Raw genomic sequence first — 27,311 nt, forward strand, 5'->3', positions numbered from 1 at the left:
GGATCAGACACAGCAGCGCTGCTGGAGTTTTTAAATACCTCACTGTCACTGCTGGACTGAGAATAGTCCACCAACCAAAAATATCCAGCCAACAGCGCCCCGTGGGCAGCATCCTGTGACCGCTGATGAAGGTCTAGAAGATGAGCGACTCAAACAGCAGCAATAGATGAGCGATCGTCTCTGACTTTACATCTACAAGGTGGACCAACTAGGTAGGAGTGTCTAATAGAGTGGACAATGAGTGGACACAGTATTTAAAAACTCCAGCAGCGCTGCTGTGTCTGATCCACTCATACCAGCACAACACACACTAACACACCACCACCATGTCAGTGCAGTGCTGAGAATCATCCACCACCTAAATAATACCTACTCTGTGGGGGTCCTGACCATTGAAGAACAGCATGAAAGGCGGTAACAAAGCATGCAGAGATACAGACGGACTACAGTCAGTAATTGTACAACTACAAAGTGCTTCTATATGGTAAGTGGAGCTGATAAAATGGACAGTGAGTGTAGAAACAAGGAGGTGGTTTTAATGTTATGGCTGATCAGTGTATATACGTGTGTGTGTGTTTACAAGATGAAGGTAAAAAGATTCTACAATAATGAAGATTTTTTTGGTCGGTGTGTGAACCTGCTCAGCTAATCAACCAATCAAACTCCAGTTTGCACTAATTATCTCCACCAGTGATTAATTCTTGTGTAATTAGTTCAGATTAATTAAAATCACTCGTTCCAACCAGCGGCTTTTTCCCATTTTAAGTAGTTTTGTAGCGCTAAAATCATCTTATACAGCAAAGTCATGAACAAAGCTTTATTTGTAAATAAAACATGTAATAAAGATATTAAAGTAAACGTTTATCTCCGGGTTTGTTGTAGCTGTTCATGAGCAGATCAGGCAGCAGTGTAGTTATTAGCGCTAGCTGTTAGCTTGCTAGTTTAACATGAGTATGAAGGTAGAGCTGCTTCTCATTAAAGCAAGCACTTAAGCTAATGCTAATGCTAACCATGTAGCACAAATGTGCTGATAAATTCTATATTTATCATATGTGGTAAGTGTTTTGTTGAATTTAATTCTTTGTAGGTTATTAATGATCTGAGACCAGATCTTGTTTTCTGACCAAACCAGAAATGGTTTGTGTGGTTAAATGTGTAATTAGCAAATGAAGTTTTAATATTGTTTATCTACTGTGGTTTTTGGTGTTGGTTAGCTTTCAGCGTGTGGATTTAAACTAGCTCGGACAGCGTAGACGACTATTTAAATGAAAGATTTTACAATTTTAAGCACAAAAGTTTATCATTCAACAGGTAAACAAGTTCAAGTTCAAGCTCAAGCTCAACACACAAACTTCACGCACCATCAGACCCTAAACCTACACACACACACACATACACACACACACAGACACTAGTGGGCGGATCGATCCAAATATCGATATTATCGATACCAACGATGGTATTGGTATCGGATCGATACTTTAGTTTTACTTTTTCTCTGCTACATTCAGCACGTTTCTCCTGTTTCATTAGAAAGTAGAGATCATGTCTGTACAGACTGTAGCAGCTCCTCTCACATCTTACATGCTCACCTGGCTCCTCTCCTCCTGTTCTGATGTGTTTTGTTGTGGTACCGTCACGCTGTTATGTTGATATAATCCTAACACACATCAGTACGTTGGTAGGCATTTGAAAGATTGTAAGTTTTTGAATACTTTGCTTTGCAGATACAAAAAATAGGAATTTGTGCCTTGCGCCCATTGAAAAGCTGGGATAGGCTCCAGCACCCCCCGCGACTCTGATTCAATAAGTGGTTACGATAGTAAAAGATAAATGTTTTTAGCTTTATAAAACAATCTGCGCTGGCATGAAGCACCGTCCATTACCGGGCATCATTTACCTCATTTGTTCTTTTGGGTACCTGGTTACATCGGGGAGCATTTACAGCAGCAAACACACCTACTGACTGTTTTTATGTTGTTATAATCCTAACAGACATCAATACATTGGTAGGCAGTGGAAGATTGTAAGTTTTTGAATACTTTGCTTTGCAGATACAGAAATAGGAAATTTTATGGAAATAATAATGTAAACTAAACATACGTAAAGTATGGATGCACCTTATGCACATGAATCAGAGCATGCATAGTGCGGCTCTTGTTCTGTTTTGGTAAATGAGAGCTCTTTCCTTTTGACTTTGTGCTTATATATTTTTTTATATATTTTTTTATTTTAAATTAACCAGGACACATGTTCACTATTAAAATACGGTCACTATTAAAATTTTACAAATGTATTCACCCAGCAAACACAACTGTGAGTTAGCCGCTTTGTGGTGATACGCCGTTATGATAACGTTGTGAGAAATAAAGCACCAGAAACAAGAAATCTGAGCTTTAAACAACTTTTCATTTATTTACAACCCTACTGAGAGCTGCTGCTTACAAAAAATGTATGTATTACAATAATACACTTAAATGTCATGATAATTCATTCAGATTTAGCAATCTGAAGATGCATCTACCTTAATTATTAAAGTGTCTCGATATCGGCGATACTGGCCCTGTATTTACTTGGTATCGGATCGATACCAAATTTTGCAGTATCGCACACCACCAACACACACACACACACACACACACACACACACACACACACACACACACACACAGCCGAGACATTTCGAGACCGCCAAATGACTCAACACATCAAGTCTGGTGTGTAAATTGTGATTACAAGTGTAGATTAGCTCTGTTGCTAAATTAAGGCTAAATTAAATTACAGTAAATTAAATAATAAACTATTTACATAAATATTGATTATTGATACTGATTAATCACATTTACAGAAAATCAGGTATTTGTGGGGTTCATGTGTTTCTTTATCAGCTAAAAACTTTGAAGTTAATCGAATAACTTTTATTGCTTGTTTCTTCTCGTTATATTATTATCATTATTATCGTTATTATTAACATCAGAGGCTGTTTAGCAACTCCAAGCGACTTTAAAGCTTCCCAGCTGATATTACAGATGTGATCCAGCTGTGGAGCTTCACTTTACTCTATTTTTACTTTTAATTCTTCAAACTGTATCTGTTCATTTAAAGAAGTCTGAAAGATAAATGGGTCGTCTCACAGCAAGAAGGTCCTGGGTTCGATCCCCAGGTCCGGGTCCTTTCTGTGCGGAGTTTGCATGTTCTCCTCCCCGTGTCTGTGTGTGGGTTTCCTCCGGGAGCTCCGGTTTCCTCCCACAGTCCAAAGACATGCAGTCAGGTTAATTGGAGACACTGAATTGCCCTATAGGTGAATGGGTGTGTGTGCAATGGACTGGCACCCTGTCCAGGGTGTTAGTGTGCCTTGCGCCCATTGAAAAACTGGGATAGGCTCCAGCACAATCCCCCCCCCCCCGACTCTGATTGAATAAGCGGTTGAGAGAGTGAGTGAGTGAAAGATAAATGTTTTTAGCCTCATAAAACAATCTGCGCTGGCATGAAGCGCCCGTCCATCATTTACCTCGTTCGTTCTTTTGGGTACTTGGTTACGTCTGGGAGCATTTAGAGCAGCAAACACACCTACTGACTCAGGTGCAGACTGACACGTTTAGGTGCAATTTAAAGCAAAAATTCACATACTGCATGTTATATAGGTATGAGGGAGAACATGCAAAAGATACAGGCAGTGACCTGAGGTGAGGATTGAACACAAGAGCTATCATTTTGCCCAGCTTAGTATGTGAACAGTAAAAAACAACAAAAGTATTGGGACACCCCTTTCTAATGACTGGATTCATGTGTTTCAGCCACAACAGTTGTTAACAGGTGTAATAAATCAGTTCTATAAGGAGATTTATATGTTTACAACTTTGTAGCAACAGTTTAGGGAAGGACCTTTCCTGTCCTGTTCCAGCATGACGGCAAACCAAGAAACTCCAGTGTCCTGCACAGAGCCCTGACCTCACCTCCACTCAACAGCTCTGGAATGAATCGGAACACCAACTGATCGATCAGCGCCCAGCCGTACAAATACAAATGCCGTCATGTTTTGACTGAACGGGCACAAATTCCCACAGACATGCTTCAAAGTCTTGTGAGAAGCTGAAAAGATCACACACTCTGTTTCACTCTGTTTTAATACAGTTTGGGGGTGGCACGGTGGCTCAGTGGGTAGCACTGTGACGTCACAGCAAGACGGTCCTGGGTTCAATTTCCAGGTGGAGTGGAGTTTGCATGTTCTCGCCGTGTCTGTGTGGGTTTCCTCCGGGAGCTCCGGTTTCCTCCCACAGTGCAAAGACGTGCAAGTGACGTTACAATCCTAATAAATCAATAAATATAAATAATACAGTTTGGTTTTGAAATGGGACAAGCTCATGGTCGGGTGTCCAAATACTTTTGGTTGTATAGTTTATGCTCAGATTTTATATTTGTTTCCATTTCTGATTATTATATTTGAATGAATGTTCTGAACACACACACACACACACACACACACACCTCACAGGAGGGCAGGAGACGGGCCGGATCTCCACCTGCTGCCGTGTTTGGAGTTTTTTTGTGAGTGATCGGATGTTTTTGCCCTCATGCGAGATCGGACGTCTAGACAGCAGCAGAGCGGCGCTGCTGGTCCAGCCGGTTAGCTAACATAGCTTTAGCAGCTCGCACCAGCAGCAGCGGTGTGCTTATCTCCTGCACAAACACACACACACACACACACACACACATAATCAGTTTATCAGTGTACCACCCTGCTCCTCGCCTGGCATCAAACGGTGCGGTGACAAGACCCTGCACGTCTCTCACCGACACGTCCACGCAGCGCTGGATTCGGAGGAGAAATCACCGACTATCCTCAGATTATCTCCTGTGTTTTATCTTCTTCTTTTTACGAGAAGTAGAGCTGGCAAACAAAACAAAAACACGGGGTCGTGGTGGGTCCAGAGCCGATCCTGGGCACGCTGGCATGAAGCGCCCGTCCATTACCGGGCATCGTTTAACTCGTTCATTCTTTAGGGTACTTGGTTGCACCGGGGAGCATTTAGAGCAGCTACAACAGCCACTCTTATGAGAAGCTTCTCATTAGAATTTAAAGTGTGTCTGTGGGGATTTGTGCCCATATGGAGCTTCTTGATTTTTAAACCCGAGTTTTTCTTCTCATCTTTATAGAGCTGGGTATAGTTGCCAGGGTAAACGTCGGAGTAAACGTTGAGGTAAACGCCGGGGTAAATGTCGGAGTAAATGGTGGAGTAAACGCCGGAGTAAACGTTGGAGTAAATGGTGGAGTAAACACCGGGGTAAACGTCGGAGTAAATGGTGGAGTAAACGCCAGGGTAAACGTCGGAGTAAACGTCGGGGTAAACGCTGGGGTAAACACCAGAGTAAATGGCAGAATAAACGCCGGGGTAAATGTCGGAGTAAATGGTGGAGTAAACGCCGGGGTAAACGTCGGAGTAAATGGTGGAGTAAACGCCAGGGTAAACGTCGGAGTAAACGCCGGGGTAAACGTCGGGGTAAACGCTGGGGTAAACACCAGAGTAAATGGCAGAATAAACGCCGGAGTAAATGGCAGAGTAAACGCCAGGGTAAATGGTGGAGTAAACGCCAGGGTAAATGGTGGAGTAAACGCCAGGGTAAACGTCGGAGTAAACGTTGGGGTAAACGCTGGGGTAAACACCAGAGTAAATGGCAGAATAAACGCCGGAGTAAATGGCAGAGTAAACGCCAGGGTAAATGGTGGAGTAAACGCCAGGGTAAACGTCGGAGTAAACGTCGGGGTAAACGCTGGGGTAAACACCAGCGTAAATGGCAGAATAAACGCCGGAGTAAATGGCAGAGTAAACGCCAGGGTAAATGGTGGAGTAAACGCCAGGGTAAACGTCGGAGTAAACGTCGGGGTAAACGCTGGGGTAAACACCAGAGTAAATGGCAGAATAAACGCCGGAGTAAATGGCAGAGTAAACTTCGGAGTAAATGGTGGAGTAAACACCGGGGTGAACGCCGGGGTAAACGTCGGAGTAAACGTCGGGGTAAACGCTGGGGTAAACACCAGAGTAAATGGCAAAATAAACGCTGGAGTAAACGCCGGGGTAAATGGCAGAGTAAACGGTGGAGTGAACGCCGGGGTAAATGGCAGAGTAAACGTCGGAGTAAATGGTGGCGTAAACGCTGGGGTAAACGCCGTGGTAAATGCCAGAGTAAATGGTGGAGTAAACGCTGGGGTAAACGCCAGAGTAAACACCGGGGTAAATGCCGGAGTAAACGGGGTAAACGTGGTACTCGATGGTGCGCTGCGTGTTCGGAGCTTTTAGGCCCCATTAAGTCCCGTCCTCCTATTACAGAGGTTAAAGGTCACTGGTAAAGCAGAGAGCTGTCATGCTCCATTAATCACCACACTGACAGAGGAGTGGAGGGTCTCCGGCCCCGCCCCAGCCTCGCCCCGCCATCACCCCGGTGTCGCCCCGGCATCGCCCCTCACTGGATAAACCAGCCGCCGTCACAAATCCCCTCTCGTGTTACTTATGACTACAGAAATACACCGCGCTGCCAAAAGTATCCGGACACCCGAGCATCAGTGTGGAATTTAAGGTGGATTAGCTGCTCTAAACATACAAATTCCACACAGTAAAGACCCTCGGTGCTCCAGCTGGGAATCAAACCCAGGCCCTTCTCGCTGTAAGGTGACAGCTCTACCCCACTGCGCCACCCAAAAAAAAAAAACCAACAGATTCCAATTCATCCCAAAGATGCTCCGTGTTGCCGAAAGTATCCGGACACCTGAGCATCAGCTTGTTTATTTGGATTTTCTTTTCGACCATGGATGAAGTCAACCTAGTGGATAAAAGCTTAGTGACAGAAAGCTCACATAGCAAGCGAAAGCTATTAACCTAGTAAATGTAACCAGAAGGTAAAGCTAACTCAACAAATAAAAGCTTACCTAATAAAAACTGACCTAGTCTGTAAAAGTTAGATAGCCTCTGGGCTCATGATGATATAAAGCTCACTTGATTGTGGACATCACCCACAGCAGACCTGCTTTTATTTATTCATATATATTTATTTGTGTTTCAGGAAAACGTCACAGATTTTGTGGATTTCTTTCTGACCCTGTGTGAGGTCAAACTAACCGTATTTATATGGACACAGAGAAGTCACGGGGTGGATAATTATCATCATTAGTGAGGAATTACGAGGCCATGCTGTAAATTGACGCACCAGAACTTTCTGCACCATCAAACAAATCATGTGAGTTTCTGCTTGTTTATTTATGTGAATTTTGTATGACTGTAATAAATTAAATTAATATTTAATTTTATATAAGTGATTGAATAAAGAATCGTGAGGTTGTGAGTTCACGTGTCGGGGATGAACGAGTTAATTCTGAGTGCTGGAGGGTGAGAGAGTGAACTTCAGCACACCGACAATTAAAACCCTAAACCTCCTGCCCTCCCACAGTCGCGCAGCTCGTAATTATCCTCACGTTAATGGACGTGAGAGTGCCGTGAGTGAGTGACCTTTGGCCTCGTCTCGATCCCGTGCCGCCGCCGCCGCGTTCCCCCGTCAGCCGAATTTACTGGAACGTTTTTGAGGTTTGGAGGACGAGCGGCGCAGACGGAGGCGAGAGGCGCTCGGGTCCTGAGACTCCACAGACACCAGTAAATGTCATCGGGGTGAAGCGGCGCGGATCCTCTCCTCGTTCTCCAGGATTAGACCCCGAGCGTGAAACCAGCCCAAACCAAACAGCGCTAAAGCTCTAAACCCCGCCGGCGGAGGGGGGAGGATTTCGTGAATCACCATGGACGCAAATCTAGCGAGCGCCGCCAAAATAGTAATTAGAGCAGAGAAACCAAAAAAAACAAAGTGGCTTTTTTCTTCTTAATCAACTTAATCAAAACAGCTCCAGCTGGTTTGATATTTTTTTACATTTTATTTTATTTATTTTTTTATTTATCTTAATTTTATTTTATTTTATATTTTCTTATATATTCATATTTTCTTATTTAATTCTTTTTTTATTGATCTTTTATTTTATATATTGTTTTATATTTTATTCAACTTATATTTTATTTTATTGTATATTTTCTTATATATTCATATTTTCTTTTTCTATTTTTTTTTCCATTTTATCTTTTATTTATCTTATTTTATTTTTTATTTTATTTTATATTTTCTAATATATTCATATTTTCTTAGATTTTATATTTTATTTTTTATTTTATATTACAGTATATATATTTATATTTTCTTATATTTTATTTTATATTTTCTTATATATTGATATATTGATTGCTGGTGCAGCTGACCGCTTCTTTTCACCTGCACGAGGCTGGTTCACACTGATATCAGTATAGCGTACTGAGTCACGCACTGCTCTCCGTTATTCAGCGTCTCTGTGCAGTACCTTGTCCAGCCAGCAGAGGCTCATTAAGAAGTCTTTCTGAACATACTAATGTACATTTTGGGATGTGGGGGGGGGGGGGGGGGGGGGTGCCCCACTGTGTGTGTAGGAGGGCAGATGTGAGTACAAAGGTGGGTAAGTGTAAACAGGGTGGTTAAGTAAGAGTGAACAGAGGGGGTAAATAGTAAATGGAGGGTAACAAAAAACGGGTGGGTACGAGTGAATGGGGGTAATGAATACAGGGTGAGAGTGAATGGGGTGGGTAAGAATGAACGGGCGTAGGAGTAAACGGGGTAAGAGTGAACAGGGGTGGTAAGAGTGAACCATGGAGGGGCAGGTTAAGAGTGACCAGGGTAAGAGTAAACCATGGGTTTAAGAGTGAATGGGGGTCAAAGTGAATCGTGGGGGGTAAGAGTGAACGGGATGGGTAAAAGTGAACAGGGGTGGGTACGAGGGGGGTGGTGTTGGTGCAGCTGTCGGGGCAGAAGTTCAGTGTGTAGCAGGAAGCTGAGTGTTTGTGACGCACTGCCACTCAGGCAGAAACAACACTGGTACAGGGAGTTACACACACACACACACACACACACACACACACTCTGCTGGGGTTCAACTGTCACCTCACTAGAATAGGGTGCAGCGGGATATTCCGCTACCGCACCTGTGGGGATTCTGGACACAAGTTCGAATCTCAGCTCTGCTACCGGTCGGCTGGGCGCCCCTAGTTTGCTGGGTGGGAAAAGACGGGACTAAAAAGTGGGCGGGGTCTTCGAGGCTGTATAAGGACTCTGGTTAGCAGCTCGAGGCGCCTGTACAGAAGTGGAGGAACGTGGAGATCAGGGCGTGACTCTCCAGGAGCGAGACCGACCTCGTGCCCCGATCCACTAAAGTACGGGGGGAGGAGAAGGGTCGGAGGTAGGGCGTGTCAGGAGAATATACCCTCCTCGTACACCATCGGGGTCTCCAGCAGAGGAAGAGGAACTGGCTACGACTAAACTGGGAGAAAATGCAGAGATAAAATAGTACTACTACCCGGGGGCGGTACTGGGACGTGAGCTCTGGTTTTTGGTTGTTGTTGTTGTTGTGATGGTGGAGCCGGAGCGTGTCGAACCTGATCTCAGCGCTTCTGTAACGCCGAGGTTTCAGTTACACAATAGCCGCTTTTCTCTTATCGTACTACATCTGCTGTTTGGGTTTCCACAGGCTACACATCACCGCTGTTTGTGTATCCGCTGTGATTAGCATTCATCACCGCCACCATGAGCTCATCCGCCAGAATTAGAACGCTGACCGCCACTAAACCACACACTCCTCCTTCTTCTTCTTCTTCTTCTGTCGGCTGCTCTGGTTAGGTGTCACCGCAGCGGGTCGTTGGTCTCCGATGGTGCGCCGCCCTCCCTCACCCTCCTCCTCGGCACCTTCTCCTCACAGAACTCTCATCTCTGTTCTGCACATGCTCAGACCATCTCCAGAACCTCCCCCTCCGACTTAGGCCTCACTACTGTCATGTAGACTCTCCCTGTCACTCTGGAAGATGCCTTTCTATCACAAATCAACTAAACAGCATTGGCACCAATCAAAAAGCTTCTTCTATACAAGAAGTATTCACACACGTCCATGTAATGCAGAAGTGAATACCTTGAAACTGGACGTCTGTTGGTTCTGGGGTTCTGGGAGTGGCGTCGAGTTTTAAAGACGTTGAGTTTCGAGGTATTTTTCCACATAAGGATGTTTGGGGAACCTGTTAATGCGTCCATGGTCCCGTGGAGCTGCAGATATTTTAGTCTCAGGTAAAATAATGAGGTTGTTTTTGACTCTTAAACACTGAAAATAACACAAATATAATATAAACACACTGAAATACAATTACTAACAGTTACACATCAATAAAAATACAATAAAAGCTGCACTTTAGTTTTACTTCTTTATTGTTTCCTGACGCTTCTTAATGGTGGAGATGCTTGATGTTGGAATACCGTATTCCCTTCAGCACCGGTGCATTCACACGAGAAGTGACAGAATTGCTTTTGTGCTGCTGTAGTGTGCTGGTGCACAAAACTTAGCGTGACTTATTGTAGTAAAACAGCGAGTGAGGAATGTGATTAGTGGAGGAACTTATGAGCAGTAATAATGAAGAGAAGTTTAGTGCTCCTGTCTCCTTCTTTTACTACATTAAACCACGTTAAGCTTTATTCTGAACCAGAAGCGTTTTAGACTCTGGGAGAAGCTGATTCTGATTCTCACCATTTCTCAGAAGCTGGAGCTGTAACACAAGTTTAAAAGTGAAACAGGGAGGAGAATCCAGATAAACACAGATACATGTGGAGCTGTAACCCTGGATCTGCACCTTATTCCACACTGATGCAGATTCAGATCAGATTCACAAGCTGATGAGGTCGCAGTTACAAGGTAACCCTGTATTACAAATTAAAATATATAAAATATAAAAGAATATAATAAAAACATGAAACGCACCCTTGAGACGTTTACATTTGTACCATTTAGGGGATTATTTTATCCAAAGCGACTTACAATTGACTGAATACAGTTTGAGCAATTGAGGGTTAAGTACCTTGCTCAGGGGCCTGACAGTGGCGACTTGGAGATGGTGAGGGTTGAACCTGCAACCTTCTGATTACTAGTCCAGTATCCAGAACTCCACCATAATCCACTGGTTGGAATCAGAACTACAAAACAGAGAAGCTTCTCACAAGACTTTGAAGTGAATCTGTGTGTGGGAATTTGTGCCCTTGTAGTCAAAAGATGACGGCGTTTGTACGGCTGGGAGCTGATGTTGACGTTCCGATTCATTCCAGGGCTGTTCAGTAGGGCACAGTCATTGTGAAACAGGAAAGGACCGTCCCAAAACTGTTGCTGCAAAGTCACACTGTTTATTGTTCTGTCAGTTAGAAGGGGTGTCCCAATACTTTTGTCCATATCGTGTTTTCACATACAGGCCTGATATCAGTGAAAGATGATTTATGACCCGTAGATGATCAGATGTGTTTGAACCCGAGTGCTCGAGTGCGGCGTGACTCACAGAAACGTTAGTGTGGGAACCGCGCTCGACCTCTCCGGCCAACAGAAGTCTCCGCTAGGTGCTAATTAGAGTCTGAACTCAGGTGTTAGCTCAGGCGTTAGCTCAGGTGTTCGGTGGGGCCGCAGGACGGAGCCGCCGCGGCCACAGCTGTAATTATTAAATTAGCAGAGGAGCTCCAGCTCGCTCAAGTTTCTCATCCTGATTAAACCTCCTGATGAAATATTAATCCCGGGGTCACCGCGGCTCCGGGCTGAGTTTCTCACATTCACTTCGTACACACCTGCACCCGGGGATTCGAACCCGGAGAGAGGAGTGCGCGTGTGTACGCCCCCACCTCTTCTTTTTCCTCGGGACGAAGCTGCAGGGGTCATGAAGCCTGACCGAGCGTACACAGAACCCGTCGTCTTTAAAGTGAGACCTGTTCATCCCATTCCTCAAACTAGCATTCTGTGTGGAGTTTTGCATGTTCTCCCAGTGTCTATGTGGGTTTCCTTCGGATGCTCCGGTTTCCTCCCACTTCAGGTGAATTGCAGATACTAGAAATTACTATAAGTGTGTGTGTGTGTGTGTGTGTGTGTGTATGTTTGTGAGTGTGTGTGTGTGTGTGTGTGTGTGTATGTTTGAGTGTATGTGTACATATGTGTGTGTGTATATATATGTGTGTGTGTGTGTATATATATATATATATATATATATATATATATATATACAGTGTATCACAAAAGTAAGTACACCCCTCACATTTCTGCAAATATTTCATTATATCTTTTCATGGGACAACACTATAGACATGAAACTTGGATATAACTTAGAGTAGTCAGTGTACAGCTTGTATAGCAGTGTAGATTTACTGTCTTCTGAGAATAACTCAACACACAGCCATTAATGTCTAAATAGCTGCAACATAAGTGAGTACACCCCACAGTGAACATGTCCAAATTGTGCCCAAATGTGTCGTTGTCCCTCCCTGGTGTCATGTGTCAAGGTCCCAGGTGTAAATGGGGAGCAGGGCTGTTAAATTTGGTGTTTTGGGTACAATTCTCTCATACTGGCCACTGGATATTCAACATGGCACCTCATGGCAAAGAACTCTCTGAGGATGTGAGAAATAGAATTGTTGCTCTCCACAAAGATGGCCTGGGCTATAAGAAGATCGCTAACACCCTGAAACTGAGCTACAGCATGGTGGCCAAGGTCAAACAGCGGTTTTCCAGGACAGGTTCCACTCGGAACAGGCTTCGCCAGGGTCGACCAAAGAAGTCGAGTCCACGTGTTCGGCGTCATATCCAGAGGTTGGCTTTAAAAAATAGACACATGAGTGCTGCCAGCATTGCTGCAGAGGTTGAAGACGTGGGAGGTCAGCCTGTCAGTGCTCAGACCATACGCCGCACACTGCATCAACTCGGTCTGCATGGTCGTCATCCCAGAAGGAAGCTGACGCACAAGAAAGCCCGCAAACAGTTTGCTGAAGACAAGCAGTCCAAGAACATGGATTACTGGAATGCCCTGTGGTCTGACGAGACCAAGATAAACTTGTTTGGCTCAGATGGTGTCCAGCATGTGTGGCGGCGCCCTGGTGAGAAGTACCAAGACAACTGTATCTTGCCTACAGTCAAGCATGGTGGTGGTAGCATCATGGTCTTGGGCTGCATGAGTGTTGCTGGCACTGGGGAGCTGCAGTTCATTGAGGGAAACATGAATTCCAACATGTACTGTGACATTCTGAAACAGAGCATGATCCCCTCCCTTTGAAAACTGGGCCTCATGGCAGTTTTCCAACAGGATAACGACCCCAAACACAACCTCCAAGATGACAACTGCCTTGCTGAGGAAGCTGAAGGTAAAGGTGATGGACTAAACCCAATTGAGCACCTGTGGCGCATCCTCAAGTGGAAGGTGGAGGAGTTCAAGGTGTCTAACATCCACCAGCTCCGTGATGTCATCATGGAGGAGTGGAAGAGGATTCCAGTAGCAACCTGTGCAGCTCTGGTGAATTCCATGCCCAGGAGGGTTAAGGCAGTGCTGGATAATAATGGTGGTCACACAAAATATTGACACTTTGGGCACAATTTGGACATGTTCACTGTGGGGTGTACTCACTTATGTTGCAGCTATTTAGACATTAATGGCTGTGTGTTGAGTTATTTTCAGAAGACAGTAAATCTACACTGCTATACAAGCTGTACACTGACTACTCTAAGTTATATCCAAGTTTCATGTCTATAGTGTTGTCCCATGAAAAGATATAATGAAATATCTGCAGAAATGTGAGGGGTGTACTCACTTTTGTGATACACTGTATATATATATATATATATATATATATATATATATATATATATATATATGTGTGTGTATATATGTGTGTGTATGTACTGTATATGTGTGTATGTGTGTGTATGTATATGTGTGTGTATATGTTTGTGTGTGTGTGTCTGTGTATATATGTGTGTGTATATGTGTGTATATGTTTGTGTGTGTGTATATGTGTGTGTATACACACACATATATACACACACACACATATATATATATATATACACACACACTTATATATACACACACATACGTACATATATATATATACTGTACATATATATATATATATATATATATATATATATACAGTATATACAGTGTATCACAAAAGTGAGTACACCCCTCACATTTCTGCAAATATTTCATTATATCTTTTCATGGGACAACACTATAGACATGAAACTTGGATATAACTTAGAGTAGTCAGTGTACAACTTGTATAGCAGTGTAGATTTACTGTCTTCTGAAAATAACTCAACACACAGCCATTAATGTCTAAATAGCTGCAACATAAGTGAGTACACCCCACAGTGAACATGTCCAAATTGTGCCCAAATGTGTCGTTGTCCCTCCCTGGTGTCATGTGTCAAGGTCCCAGGTGTAAATGGGGAGCAGGGCTGTTAAATTTGGTGTTTTGGGTACAATTCTCTCATACTGGCCACTGGATATTCAACATGGCACCTCATGGCAAAGAACTCTCTGAGGATGTGAGAAATAGAATTGTTGCTCTCCACAAAGATGGCCTGGGCTATAAGAAGATTGCTAACACCCTGAAACTGAGCTACAGCATGGTGGCCAAGGTCATACAGCGGTTTTCCAGGACAGGTTCCACTCGGAACAGGCTTCGCCAGGGTCGACCAAAGAAGTTGAGTCCACGTGTTCGGCGTCATATCCAGAGGTTGGCTTTAAAAAATAGACACATGAGTGCTGCCAGCATTGCTGCAGAGGTTGAAGACGTGGGAGGTCAGCCTGTCAGTGCTCAGACCATACGCCGCACACTGCATCAACTCGGTCTGCATGGTCGTCATCCCAGAAGGAAGCTGACGCACAAGAAAGCCCGCAAACAGTTTGCTGAAGACAAGCAGTCCAAGAACATGGATTACTGAAATGCCCTGTGGTCTGACGAGACCAAGATAAACTTGTTTGGCTCAGATGGTGTCCAGCATGTGTGGCGGCGCCCTGGTGAGAAGTACCAAGACAACTGTATCTTGCCTACAGTCAAGCATGGTGGTGGTAGCATCATGGTCTTGGGCTGCATGAGTGTTGCTGGCACTGGGGAGCTGCAGTTCATTGAGGGACACTTGAATTCCAACATGTACTGTGACATTCTGAAACAGAGCATGATCCCCTCCCTTCGAAAACTGGGCCTCATGGCAGTTTTCCAACAGGATAACGACCCCAAACACAACCTCCAAGATGACAACTGCCTTGCTGAGGAAGCTGAAGGTAAAGGTGATGGACTAAACCCAATTGAGCACCTGTGGCGCATCCTCAAGTGGAAGGTGGAGGAGTTCAAGGTGTCTAACATCCACCAGCTCCGTGATGTCATCATGGAGGAGTGGAAGAGGATTCCAGTAGCAACCTGTGCAGCTCTGGTGAATTCCATGCCCAGGAGGGTTAAGGCAGTGCTGGATAATAATGGTGGTCACACAAAATATTGACACTTTGGGCACAATTTGGACATGTTCGCTGTGGGGTGTACTCACTTATGTTGCCAGCCATTTAGTCATTAATGGCTGTGTGTTGAGTTATTTTCAGTAGACAGTAAATCTACACTGCTATACAAGCTGTACACTGACTACTCTAAGTTATATCCAAGTTTCATGTCTATAGTGTTGTCCCATGAAAAGGTATAATGAAATATTTGCAGAAATGTGAGGGGTGTACTCACTTTTGTGATACACTGTATATATATATATATACACACATACACACACATACACACACACACACACACTTATATATACACACACACACATATATATATACACACACATCCACACACACACACAAACATATACACACATATACTGTACATATACACATGTATATATATATATACACACACACAAACATATGTGTGTGTGGATGTGTGTGTGTATATATATATATGTGTGTGTAGTATGTGTGTGTATATATTAGTGTGTGTGTGTGGATGTGTGTGTATATATGTGTATGTGTGTGTTCTGTAATGGACTGGTGACCTGTCTGGGGTGTTTCCTGCCTTTTGCCCAATGAATCAGACCCACTGCGACCCTGACCAGGATAAACAGACATTGTATTTTGAATCACTTTGTTAGAACTGAACCGACTTCCTTAAATAATTCATTTGAAGTGAATCAAGTGATTCACCCAGTACTAGTTGATATTTTACAGATTCATAACTAGTAATTTTTGAATTAACCCGCCGGTTAGATCCCGTCCGTTCCCGCCACCGGTGCTGAACATGACGTGAGACGGCGGTCAGGATGATCTGGGTCTGTTATTTTAGCGACCGGACGCCGTTGTCGTGGACGCCGGGTGTTTTCGTGACTGCAGCCCAAACCAGTCCGTTAAGAACCAGTCTGGGTGTTCTGAGCGCTGGAGGCGAGTATTTGGCTAAGCATCATGGGAACTGACTCCTGATCCGTGTGACGTCCTGCCGTCGGAGGAAGTGATGCTGCCGGACTGGAAACAATGCGAGGGCGTGGCGTCACTCTGTGGGTTACCCGACTGGTTTTGGTGATGATGTAACCTGGTGAAGGTCTGGAGTTCATCACTGCCGTGCTGCTAACAAAAGTATGTGGACACCCCTTCTGATGATTAAATCCGGGTCTTTTTACACATACCCACAGCTGCCAGGGGTATAAAACCAAGTATGGAAACAGTTTCGGGAAGGGCCTGTTTGAATCAATGTACGTAAAGACGTGGTTTGGCATGTTCACTGTGGAAGAATTCTAGTGGCCTATGGAGCAGTGACCTCGATCCCACTGAGGACCAGGCCTGACCTCACAAACGGTCCCTTTACTCGGTGAACACAAATTCCCATAGACTTCCACACTCCAAAATCCTTCCTAATGGAATAGGACACAGGCTCTGTATTACTGCCTGTGGTTTTAAAATTGGTCAGGTGTCCACATATTTTCGGTCATATGAGGTTTTAAAGACATTATAAGCAAAACATGATGGCATTTGTATGGCTGGGCGCTGACTGATCAGTCTGTGTTCCGGTTCATCCCAGAGCTGTTGAGTGAGGCTAAGGTCGGGGCTTTGGCCTTTCTTTGTGTCTTTATATGTTTCCAGGTTTGCAGCAACACTTTAGGGAAGGCCCTGTCTTGTTCCAGCATAACTGTACCCCTGTGCATGAAGCACCCTGCCAACGTTCGGCTAACGTTTCCGAAACGCCTGCTTACAAATAAACGAGCGAATTAATAAATGAGTGAATGAATAAGTGAATGAGTGAAAGAATGAATGAATAAGTGAGTGAATAAGTGAATAAATGAATGAGTGAATGAGTGAGTGAATGAATGAATGAATAAGAGTGAATGTGTGAATAAGTGAGTGAATAAGTGAAAGAATGAATGAGTGAATAAGTGAATGAGTGAATGAATGAATGAATAAGTGAGTGAATAAATGAGTGAGTGAATGAGTGAGTTAATAAGTGAGTGAATGAATGAATGAGTGAATAATTGAGTGAATGAGTGAATGAATGAATGAATAAGTGAATGAGTGAATGAATGAATGAATGAATGAATAAGTGAATGAATGAATGAATGAGTGAATAAGTGAGTTAATAAGTGAGTGAATAAATGAGTGAGTGAATGAGTGAGTGAATGAGTGAATGAATAAGAGAGTAAATGAATGAATTAACGCTCTGCAGTCATGTATAACACACTGTTCTCAGGAATCGTGGAAGCGTCCGGTGGGTCTGATGTGGGAAATCTCCACTTTTGAAGGAATCGGAATGCCGACCGTGAGCATGGCGTAACCACAGTGCCCGACCCTGCTAAACATCTAACGGATCTGTTGTGTGTAGAAAATCCTTCCTGTTTACGGCGGCAGTGTGAGGTGTCACCTCCGCTGGGGGCATGAACTTCCTGTCCGCCCGTCTAACACACACACACACACACACGTGTAATTTAAAGATTAGGCACCGTGCCAGAGGTGAGAACGGGGTGTGACGCTCAGGTATCAGCGCCCGCCCTGAGGATGTTTGTTACCCATCATCACGGCTACTGGAGGTAAAGGTGAAAAAAAGCACGTGTGCGCCAGCTCTCACTTAATCCCCGCGCCCACACACACTCACGCACGGCATCATGGGACGTAGACACGCCCTGTCCCTGTATTAATGGGTACAGAGCGTTCTCCGGTGTGCCCACTGTTGCCAGACGGCAGGATTGAAATTCATTCATTCGTTCAGCTGGATCCCTGCTTGTCCTGGTCGGGATCCAACCCCAAACACTAAGCACTGACAGTAATTATAAGCTGCTGGAGCGCAGGTGTCACTGTCCACGGTCAAGCAGGCTTCACATCACCGTGGCCTTTAGAGGCAGCTCACATACTTACAGCTCTGCACTGTTAAGACCAGCCAATCCACCTTCTGCATGTTTGTTAAGGTTAAAAACAACATGCCATCCTTATTTGTCCATACGTAAACCATCCATTCATTTTTAATAACCGCTTACTGGTCAGGGTCACAGTGCGTCTGGTGCTACTGGGCACTGTAAATCCAGGACAGGGCAATGACCAGCCCAAAAAATCAAGTATATATAGGATAATCGTGCAGTAAAAACAGAGAGAGAACATGCAAAACTCCTGACACACACCACGGAACATTGACTAGGGGTGCCACGCTGGCACAGCAGGCAGCCTGGCGGTCACACCGAGCCTGGGCGTGTGTGCATATAAATATATAAATATATATATATATATAAATAAGATGGATATGGATATACACACACGTGTCTGTGGGAATTTGAGACTTTCTTTACCAACAGCTGGTTTGACTGTATGGGCACAGTCGGTGTTCCAGTTCATCCCATCTGTGCTGGTGCTTTTCTTCATGTCTTTATAGAGCTCACTCATGCTGAAACAGGAAAGGACCTTCCCTAAACTGTTGCTGCAGAGTTGAAAACATGCCATGTCCTTTATATAAAGGATTTATTACACCTGTTATGAACTGTTGTGGCTGAAACACATTCATTCAATCATTAGAAGGAGCGTCCCAATACTTTTGGGTGTACAATGTGTTAATGTTAATACATTCCAAAACAAGAGGCATTAAAATGTAGCTGGAGTGCATCTGTGGGAATTTGTGCCCATACAGTCAAACCAGCTGTTGGTAAAGAGAGTCTCAGTTGGTGTTCCGGTTCATCCCAGAGCTGCTGAGTGGAGTTCGCTCATGCTGAAACAGGACAGGTCCTTCCCTAAACTGTTGCTGCGTATGTTGGAAGCAGATCATTTGGTTTACTCCGTGCGCTCCGTGCGCTCTGTACGCTCTGCTGCTCCCTTATTGGATCCTTGGTCTCAATTATTCATACGGACGTGTTTTGAAAGCTCCAACCCGACCAATCGGTGTCAGATTCATCATTTGTTCCCGCTGCATTATTGATGCGCCGGTGCTGCCCGCCGTAACCAGAGAAACTTTCTGAGCTCAGCCGCGCTGGAACGAACCAGAGAAGCTAAACCGCCAAACAAAAGCAGCGTTTATAATTTATTAGCACGTCTGAACCACGTCACCCGCGGGGTAAAAACAATCTGTTTACAAGAGGCTCCGGCGGTATTTCGGAACATTACTACTTTCCAAACACTCATTGACATTTATCCAAATCGTCTTACAGTACAGTTACAGTATACTGTCTAAGCAATTAAGGGTTAAGGGCCTTGCTCAAGGGCCCAACAGTGTCAAACTGTGGTGGGCCTTGAACCAGCAACCCTCTGATAACTAGTCCAGCACCTTAACCACTAGGCTACAACATGCGCCTTCAGTTCCTTAGATATACATTTTCGTGTGTGTGTGTGTGTGTGTGTGTGTGTGAGTGTGTGTGTGTGTGTGTGTGTGTGTGTGTGAGTGTGTGTGTGAGTGTGTGTGAGTGTGTGTGAGTGTGTGTGTGTGTGTGTGTGTGTGTGTGTGTGTGTGTGAGTGTGTGTGTGTGTGAGTGTGTGTGTGTGTGAGTGTGTGTGTGTGTGTATGTGTGTGTGATAGCAGTCAGTTTTCACCACATCTTTACCCGGTGGCCTCCTGCCAGCGCCGGGTTGGGTACAGACATGTTTGAAGTCATGTAGCGATGGAAACTATGCGGTGAGAGAACAAACACAGTCGAGACACGGCCGCTGTCCCTGCACCACGTCCGGACGGTCCGGGAGTCTCCGCCCGACTGAACACGGTCCCACCACCCGTGTGTGGTCAGTGGTGCTCCTCCGGTTTTCCTCCGGTGGTCCAGGTCATCTGTCCTGAGCTGAAGCTGAGGTGTGTTCAACTTTAGCACCAGGACGACAATTCAAAATACAAAACAGAGTAAATGTTTTAGCAGTTTAGTCGAAGTACAATAATAATAATAATAATAATAATGCTGATAAAAAATACTACTACTAATAATAATAATATTAATGCTAATTAAAAAATTAATAATAATAATAATAAAAATAATAAAAAATATTAATAACAAGGATGATAATAATCATAGAAATAATAATAATAATAAAAATAATAATAATAAAAAAAATAAAAATATTAATAATATGGATAATAATGGATGATAATAAATAATAATAATAATAATAATAATATTAATAAAAATAATAAAAATATTTATAATATGGATGATAATAAATAATAATAATAATAATAAAAATGATGAAAATAATAATAATAATAATAATAATTATGGTAATATAATCATAATAATAAATAATAATAATAATAATGAAAATAATAATAGTAATAATAATAATAATAATAATAATAAATAATAATAATAATAATAATAATAATGGAAATAATATTAATAATAATAATAATATGTTATTGTCGCCTTTATTATTAGTAGTAGTAGCAGTAGACAAAAGTTTTGGGACGCTCCTTCTAATTGTTGAATTCACATGTTTACACCACAACAGTCGATAACAGGTGTAATACATCAGTTATATAAAGGAAATGACATGCTTTTATCATTGCAGCAACAGTTTAGGGAAGGTCCTTTCCTGTTCCAGCTTAATGGGCTAAAATTCTTGTGAGAAGAACATAGCGTTAGTATTTGGACTGGGACGCCCGACAAGCTCATGCATTATTATAATCGTGTTTATTTATTATTCTTGTTATGTGATTTTATTATTAATAAGTATGAGGACAGTAGGAGGATTTTTTCTGTGATATTTAACCTATAGACGTACGTGTTTGTATAGGCGGTTAAGCATTAACGTTTCCCAGCATGCCTGAGAGCTGAGGAATCCGGTTCGACTTCACCTACAGGACGGAGGACGAGATTGGCATCTGACCTTTCACGCAATCCGCCCAAATTCACCTCTCTGCACTCGCTCATCTCCGTCAGTCAAAATAACACATTCCACAGACGTCTGAGAGAGTGGGTGGGCTGCGTCTCGGCCGTCTGATGGCAATCGCGGCTCCAGCGTCAGTCCCAAAACTTTCCAGCACGAATACGATTGGCCGCCGCCGCTTATCGGGATCTAATAACCACGAGGCGTGTGTTTACGCTCTCGACGTTTATTAAAACCAGTCCGTACAGGATCCGGTTCCTCACGTTACCACAGCGGGAACGTTTTCCACCGCCGAGAACCAGAACCGTTCGGTTCCCATAGTACCAGTTCCAAACATTTCACTATATGGACAAAAGTATTGGGGCGCCCCTTCAAACTATTCAATTTACAGGTGTAAAATATAAATCAATCATATAAAGGAAATGACATGCTTATGACTTTGCAGCAACAGTTTAAGGAAGGTCTTGTAACAGTTTAGGGAAGGTCCTGTGTCCTGCACAGAGCCCTGATTTCCTCACTCAACAGTTCTGGGATGAACCGGAACGCCGACTGCTCAATCAGTGCACAGCTATACAAATGCTGTCATCTTTGGACTGAACGGGCACAAATTCCCACAGACGTACATCACAGTCTTGTGAAAAGAACCCTGGAAAGGTGGGAAACACCCCGGACAGACCGCCAGTCCTCCCAAAGCAGAGCTTTAATTTAACCTGACTTGGAAGGAAACCCACACAGACACGGGGAGAACATGCCAACTCCACACCGAAAGGGAATCGAACCCATGAGCTTCATGAGTGTCCATGTGGGTTTCCTTCCAAGTCCGAACACATGCAGTCAGGTTAAAGTGAAGCTCTGCTTTGTAAAGGACTGGCGGTCTGTTCGGGGTGTTTCCCGCCTTTCTCCTGATGCCTGGGACCCACCGCGACCCTGACCACACACTGTAATTCCAGTGTGAATTTGAATCCCTAGCAGTGCTATCAACCGGTCGGGCTTTTACATAGAAACATGATTGGCATCATGTGACATAATGTGTCTGAGAGGCCCTACGATGGTTGGCGTCCTGTCTTGGGAGTGTTCCTGCATTATGGACAGTGATTCCTAAAGAAACCGGACCCACAGCGACCCTGACCAGGAATTTTATATGTAATACTGTTATAATATTTCTGTCAAAAAACAGCTTGAAAATTACTCTGCTGATGTCAAGTTTTAGTTCTTTTCTTAACTGGCGCCATGGTGCGGTGGGTAGCACTGTCTCGACATGACAAGAAGCTCATGGGTTCGATTCCCTTTTCGTGTGGAGTTGGCATGTTCTCCCCGTGTTCGTGTGGGTTTCCTACCAAGTCCATTGACATGAGGTCAGGTTAAATTAGAGCTCTGCTTTGTAAAGATCATGCACAGATCGCACAACCATGGCTGTTTCAAGCAGCTACATCAAAAAATTTCTGATATTTGATGATCCGTCCTTATGGAAATACTTACCACTGTTTTTCTTTGGTGTTGCACTTGGAGGCTCATTACTGAAAGAACTGGATGTTGTGCCGGTAACATACTTCAGCCACAGCAGAAATCTACTCAACTTATATTTTGTAAAGATTTCCTGGGGCTGGACCTTGGCCCTTTTGCTGCCCTTTATATTTCTGTCCAACTTCTATGACAAAAACCTCATTTATGTTTTTAAACACCTTACATCTCTTGTTGTGGCCACAGCCATTTGGTACTTGTGCACAGAGACCTTTTTTTACATTGAGAATATCACAGGAGCGTGCTACGACAACATGGAGATTATGAAATTCAGCACAAAGGGAGAGTGCAAAAAGGCAGGTTTCACATGGGATGGGTTTGATATATCGGGCCACTGCTTCATATTGTCCTACTCCACGCTTCTGATTGTGGAAGAGATTGCTCCAATGAAACACCTCAGGCAACAATATCATAACAGACCTGTATTCATTGATGCTCTATACTTTGCACTCAATTTCATCGTCTTCCTCTGGATGTGGATGTTCGGTTGCACCTCTGTGTACTTTCACAACACAATTCAGAAGTTTCTTGGCACCTTCTTTGGCATCTTGGGCTGGTCTTTGACTTATAAGTTTTGGTACATAAACCCTTTGTCACCAGGGCTTCCTCCTCGTCATATTGAACATAAACAACAAGACTAGACTAAAGAAATTAGTTAAATTAACTTAAATGGGAACAAACCAACATGTATAAAGTTATATCATGTTCAGGTCATTCTGTAAGTCGCTTTGGATAAAAGCGTCTGCTAAATGCTGAAAATGTAAATGTAAATGTAAAGGACTGGCGGTCTGTTCGGGGTGTTTCCCACAGTTCTCCCGATGCCTGGGACCCACCGCGACCCTGACCACGGACTGTAATTCCACGGTGTTAAACCACAGTGTGTCACCATGCTGCGAATAGCCGTTAAAACCGGGCATCATTGTGTCATCGCGTGAGACGGCGAGTTGAGGTGAACCACGATCCCACATCCGGACCGCGGGAGTGACGCAGGCGGCGAGCGAGCGTCCTTCACACCGCCGGACTCGGTCGGGCCCCCGGGAGCCGAGGCCCCGCGTGAGGAGGACTGATCGATGGCGCGGTGCGGTACAAGGCCTTCCGGATGAAAAGACGAGGCTGAGGTGCACGGGAGGAAGAGCGGCGTGTAGATGTGAGGAATCGATCAGGAATCTTCATCAGCCGCCGCGGCGCAGCTACAACAAACGCCGATTCAGTCCGGGAGAGACGCGGCGCATTTAATCAACTCCGTTACGGCGAGAAACTCAAAACATTATCGACCCGACGGGGAGCGGAATGTTCCGGCCTGAGGGAGCAAATCAAAAACACACGTGCAGAGTTTAAAGAGCCAAAAGTATTCGGACGCCTGATCGTGAGAATGTCGGACGTCCAGTTTCATTACGTTTACATTTGTGACATTTAGAGGCGTTTTTATCCAAAGTGACTTACAGTTCTGACTGAATACGGTTTGAGCAACTGAGGGTTAAGGGCCTCGCTCAGGGGCCAAACGGTGGCAACTTGGCGGTGATCAGGCTTGAACCTACAACCTTCTGATTACTACTACAGTACCTTAACCACTGAGCTCCCATTGTCCATAAAACAAGCTGAATTAGGGTAGAGTGACGCTTCTCACAAGACTTTGAAGTATGTCTGTGGGAATTTGTGCCCATTCTGAAGGTGCGTGTGAGGGTAAGGGATCTATTAGATGTGGATCTGATGGTGTATGTGAGGGATCTATTAGATGTGGATCTGATGGTGTATGTGAGGGATCTATTAGATGCGGATCTGATGGTGCGTGTGAGGGTGAGGGATCTATTAGATGTGGATCTGATGGTGCGTGTGAGGGTGAGGGATCTATTAGATGTGTATCTGATGGTGCATGTGAGGGTGAGGGATCTATTAGATGTGTATCTGATGGTGCGTGTGAGGGTGAGGGATCTATTAGATGTGGATCTGATGGTGTATGTGAGGGATCTATTAGATGCGGATCTGATGGTGCGTGTGAGGGTTAGGGATCTATTAGATGTGGATCTGATGGTGCGTGTGAGGGTGAGGGATCTATTAGATGTGGATCTGATGGTGTATGTGAGGGATCTATTAGATGCGGATCTGATGGTGCGTGTGAGGGTGAGGGATCTATTAGATGTGTATCTGATGGTGCATGTGAGGGTGAGGGATCTATTAGATGTGGTGCGTGTGAGGGTGAGGAATCTATTAGATGTGGATCTGATGGTGCGTGTGAGGGTGAGGGATCTATTAGATGTGGATCTGATGGTGCGTGGGAGGGTGAGGGATCTATTAGATGTGGATGTGATGGTGAGGGTGAGGGATCTATTAGATGTGGATCTGATGGTGCGTGTGAGGGTGAGGGATCTATTAGATGTGGATCTGATGGTGCGTGTGAGGGTGAGGGATCTATTAGATGTGGATCTGATGGTGCGTGTGAGGGTGAGGGATCTATTAGATGTGGATCTGATGGTGCGTGTGAGGGTGAGGGATCTATTAGATGTGGATCTGATGGTGCGTGTGAGGGTGAGGGATCTATTAGATGTGGATCTGATGGTGCGTGTGAGGGTGAGGGATCTATTAGATGTGGATCTGATGGTGCGTGTGAGGGTGAGGGATCTATTAGATGTGGATCTGATGGTGCGTGTGAGGGTGAGGGATCTATTAGATGTGGATTTGATGGTGCGTGTGAGGGTGAGGGATCTATTAGATGTGAATCTGATGGTGCGTGTGTGTGTGGTTTGGTATTTCTTAGAGCCGTGTACCTGACGTGGGATTTCAGAATCGCCGGCAGTCACCAGCGCATTATGGAATTCATAACTGAATGCTAATAAAGCCGCTAAGATAAACCGCGACACGCTCGGAGGGATGGGAAACAATCGCGCGGAAGTGATCACTTGAAAACACGACAGGACGTTCGGCTAACAGTACAAACACACCAGCACTTCAAACAGCAGGCAGGAAAAGCCCCGAGCCGCCGCCGCCGCGGGGCCCGAGGGCCCGGCACGCCAAACAAAGGGAAGAGAAAGTTCAGCTGGGAGTTAGCCGCGAGGAACGGGTTACAGTAGCGAGCGGGGCGTTTCGGGACTCTGACGGGGAGGCCGGCGGTTAAGTAAACGCACCCTTTGTGTGGTCTGATCCCGATTCCACCGGGGCAGCAGCTGGCAGGTGGAGCAACAGAGAGAGAAAAGCCCAACGCCAGACAAAAGGCCGTGGACGGACAAGTGTAATTACCGCTACGGGCGAAGAGACCGAGGGGAACCGGCGGCGCCCAAATTTTAACCCCCTTCTGCCCGCCCTCGCCTTTATACAGCGACCATTTAGACCCTGACCATGTTCTGGATTTTTTTTTGGATTACTTTTGTCTGAAATAGTTTCACACTAAGTATCTGACGCTCGAGAAAGTAAACAAGTGAGCAATTCAGGATTAAGGGCCTCGCTCAGGGGTCCAACAGGGGCAACTTGGCAAGGGTGGGGCTTGAACTGGCAACCTTCCGTACAAGTGACATGCCTGCTTTGACAATTTTAGGTTTTAAGTTCAGGTGTATAAAAACGATCAAAAGTAAGACAGCTAGAACAACAGCCGCTCTTCTTAGAAGCTTCCCACAAGACTTTGGAGTGTGTCTGTGGGGATTTGTGCCCATTCTGTGAGAACTGGTGTCAGCTAAGAATGCCACAGGGCTCTGTGCAGGACGCTGGAGTTTCTTCTGGTGTGTATAGAGCTCGCTTTGTGCTGTTGTGTTGTGTTGTGGTTGCACCAAACGGGTTCTTATGGAGAACCGTATCGCGCACGGAGAGTCAAACGCGGCCTCTTTGCAGCACCATCGATCAGCCAGCAGAAGGGCGTAACTGCAGCAGTCATGAGCCCTCCATTCTTGGTTCCTCAATTCCTCAGTTCATCAGTTCTTTGGTTCCTTAGTTCCTTGGTTCCTTAGTTCCTCAATTCTGTGGTTCCTCAGATACTCAGTTCCTTGGTTCCTCAGTTACTAGGCTCCTCAGTTCCTTAGTTCCTTGGTTCCTCAGTTCCTTAGTTCTTCGGTTCCTCAGTTCCTTAGTTTTTCAGTTCCTTGGTCACTCAGTTCCTTGGTTCCTTGGTTCCTCAGATCCTTGGTTCCTCAATTTTTCAGTTCCTTGGTTCTTCAGTTCACTGGTTCCTTAGTTCCTTAGTTCCTTGTTTCCATAGTTCTTTGGTTCCCTGGTTCCTTAGTTCCTTGGTTCCTCAATTCCTCAGTTCCTCAGATCCCTGGTTCATTGGTTCCTCAATTTCTCAGTTCCTTGGTTCCTCAGTTCATTGGTTCCTTAGTTCCTTAGTTCCTCGATTCCTCGGTTCCTTAGTTCCCTGGTTCCTCAATTCCTCAGTTCCTTGGTTCTTCAATTCATTGGTTCCTTCGTTCCTTGGTTCCTCAGTTCCTCAGATCCTTGGTTCATTGGTTTCTCAATTTCTCAGTTCCTTGATTGCTCAGTTCCTTGGATCCTCAATTTCTCAGTTCCTTGATTGCTCAGTTTCTTGGATCCTCAATTTCTCAGTTCCTTGGTTCCTCAGTTCCTTGGATCCTCAATTTCTCAGTTCCT

General features: G+C 44.5%; 1 protein-coding gene across 1 annotated transcript; it reads left to right on the forward strand.

The window, feature by feature from the left end:
* The first annotated feature begins 22,627 nt into the window (after nt 1-22,627).
* On the forward strand, nt 22,628-23,380 carry LOC134331830 (acyl-coenzyme A diphosphatase FITM2-like). The gene has a single exon (XM_063013368.1). The coding sequence runs from the start codon at nt 22,628-22,630 to the stop codon at nt 23,378-23,380; it is 753 nt and encodes a 250-aa protein (XP_062869438.1).
* Nucleotides 23,381-27,311: the final 3,931 nt, after the last annotated feature.

Source organism: Trichomycterus rosablanca, chromosome 17 (assembly GCF_030014385.1).
Source record: "Trichomycterus rosablanca isolate fTriRos1 chromosome 17, fTriRos1.hap1, whole genome shotgun sequence".
NCBI classification, from domain to species: domain Eukaryota; kingdom Metazoa; phylum Chordata; class Actinopteri; order Siluriformes; family Trichomycteridae; genus Trichomycterus; species Trichomycterus rosablanca.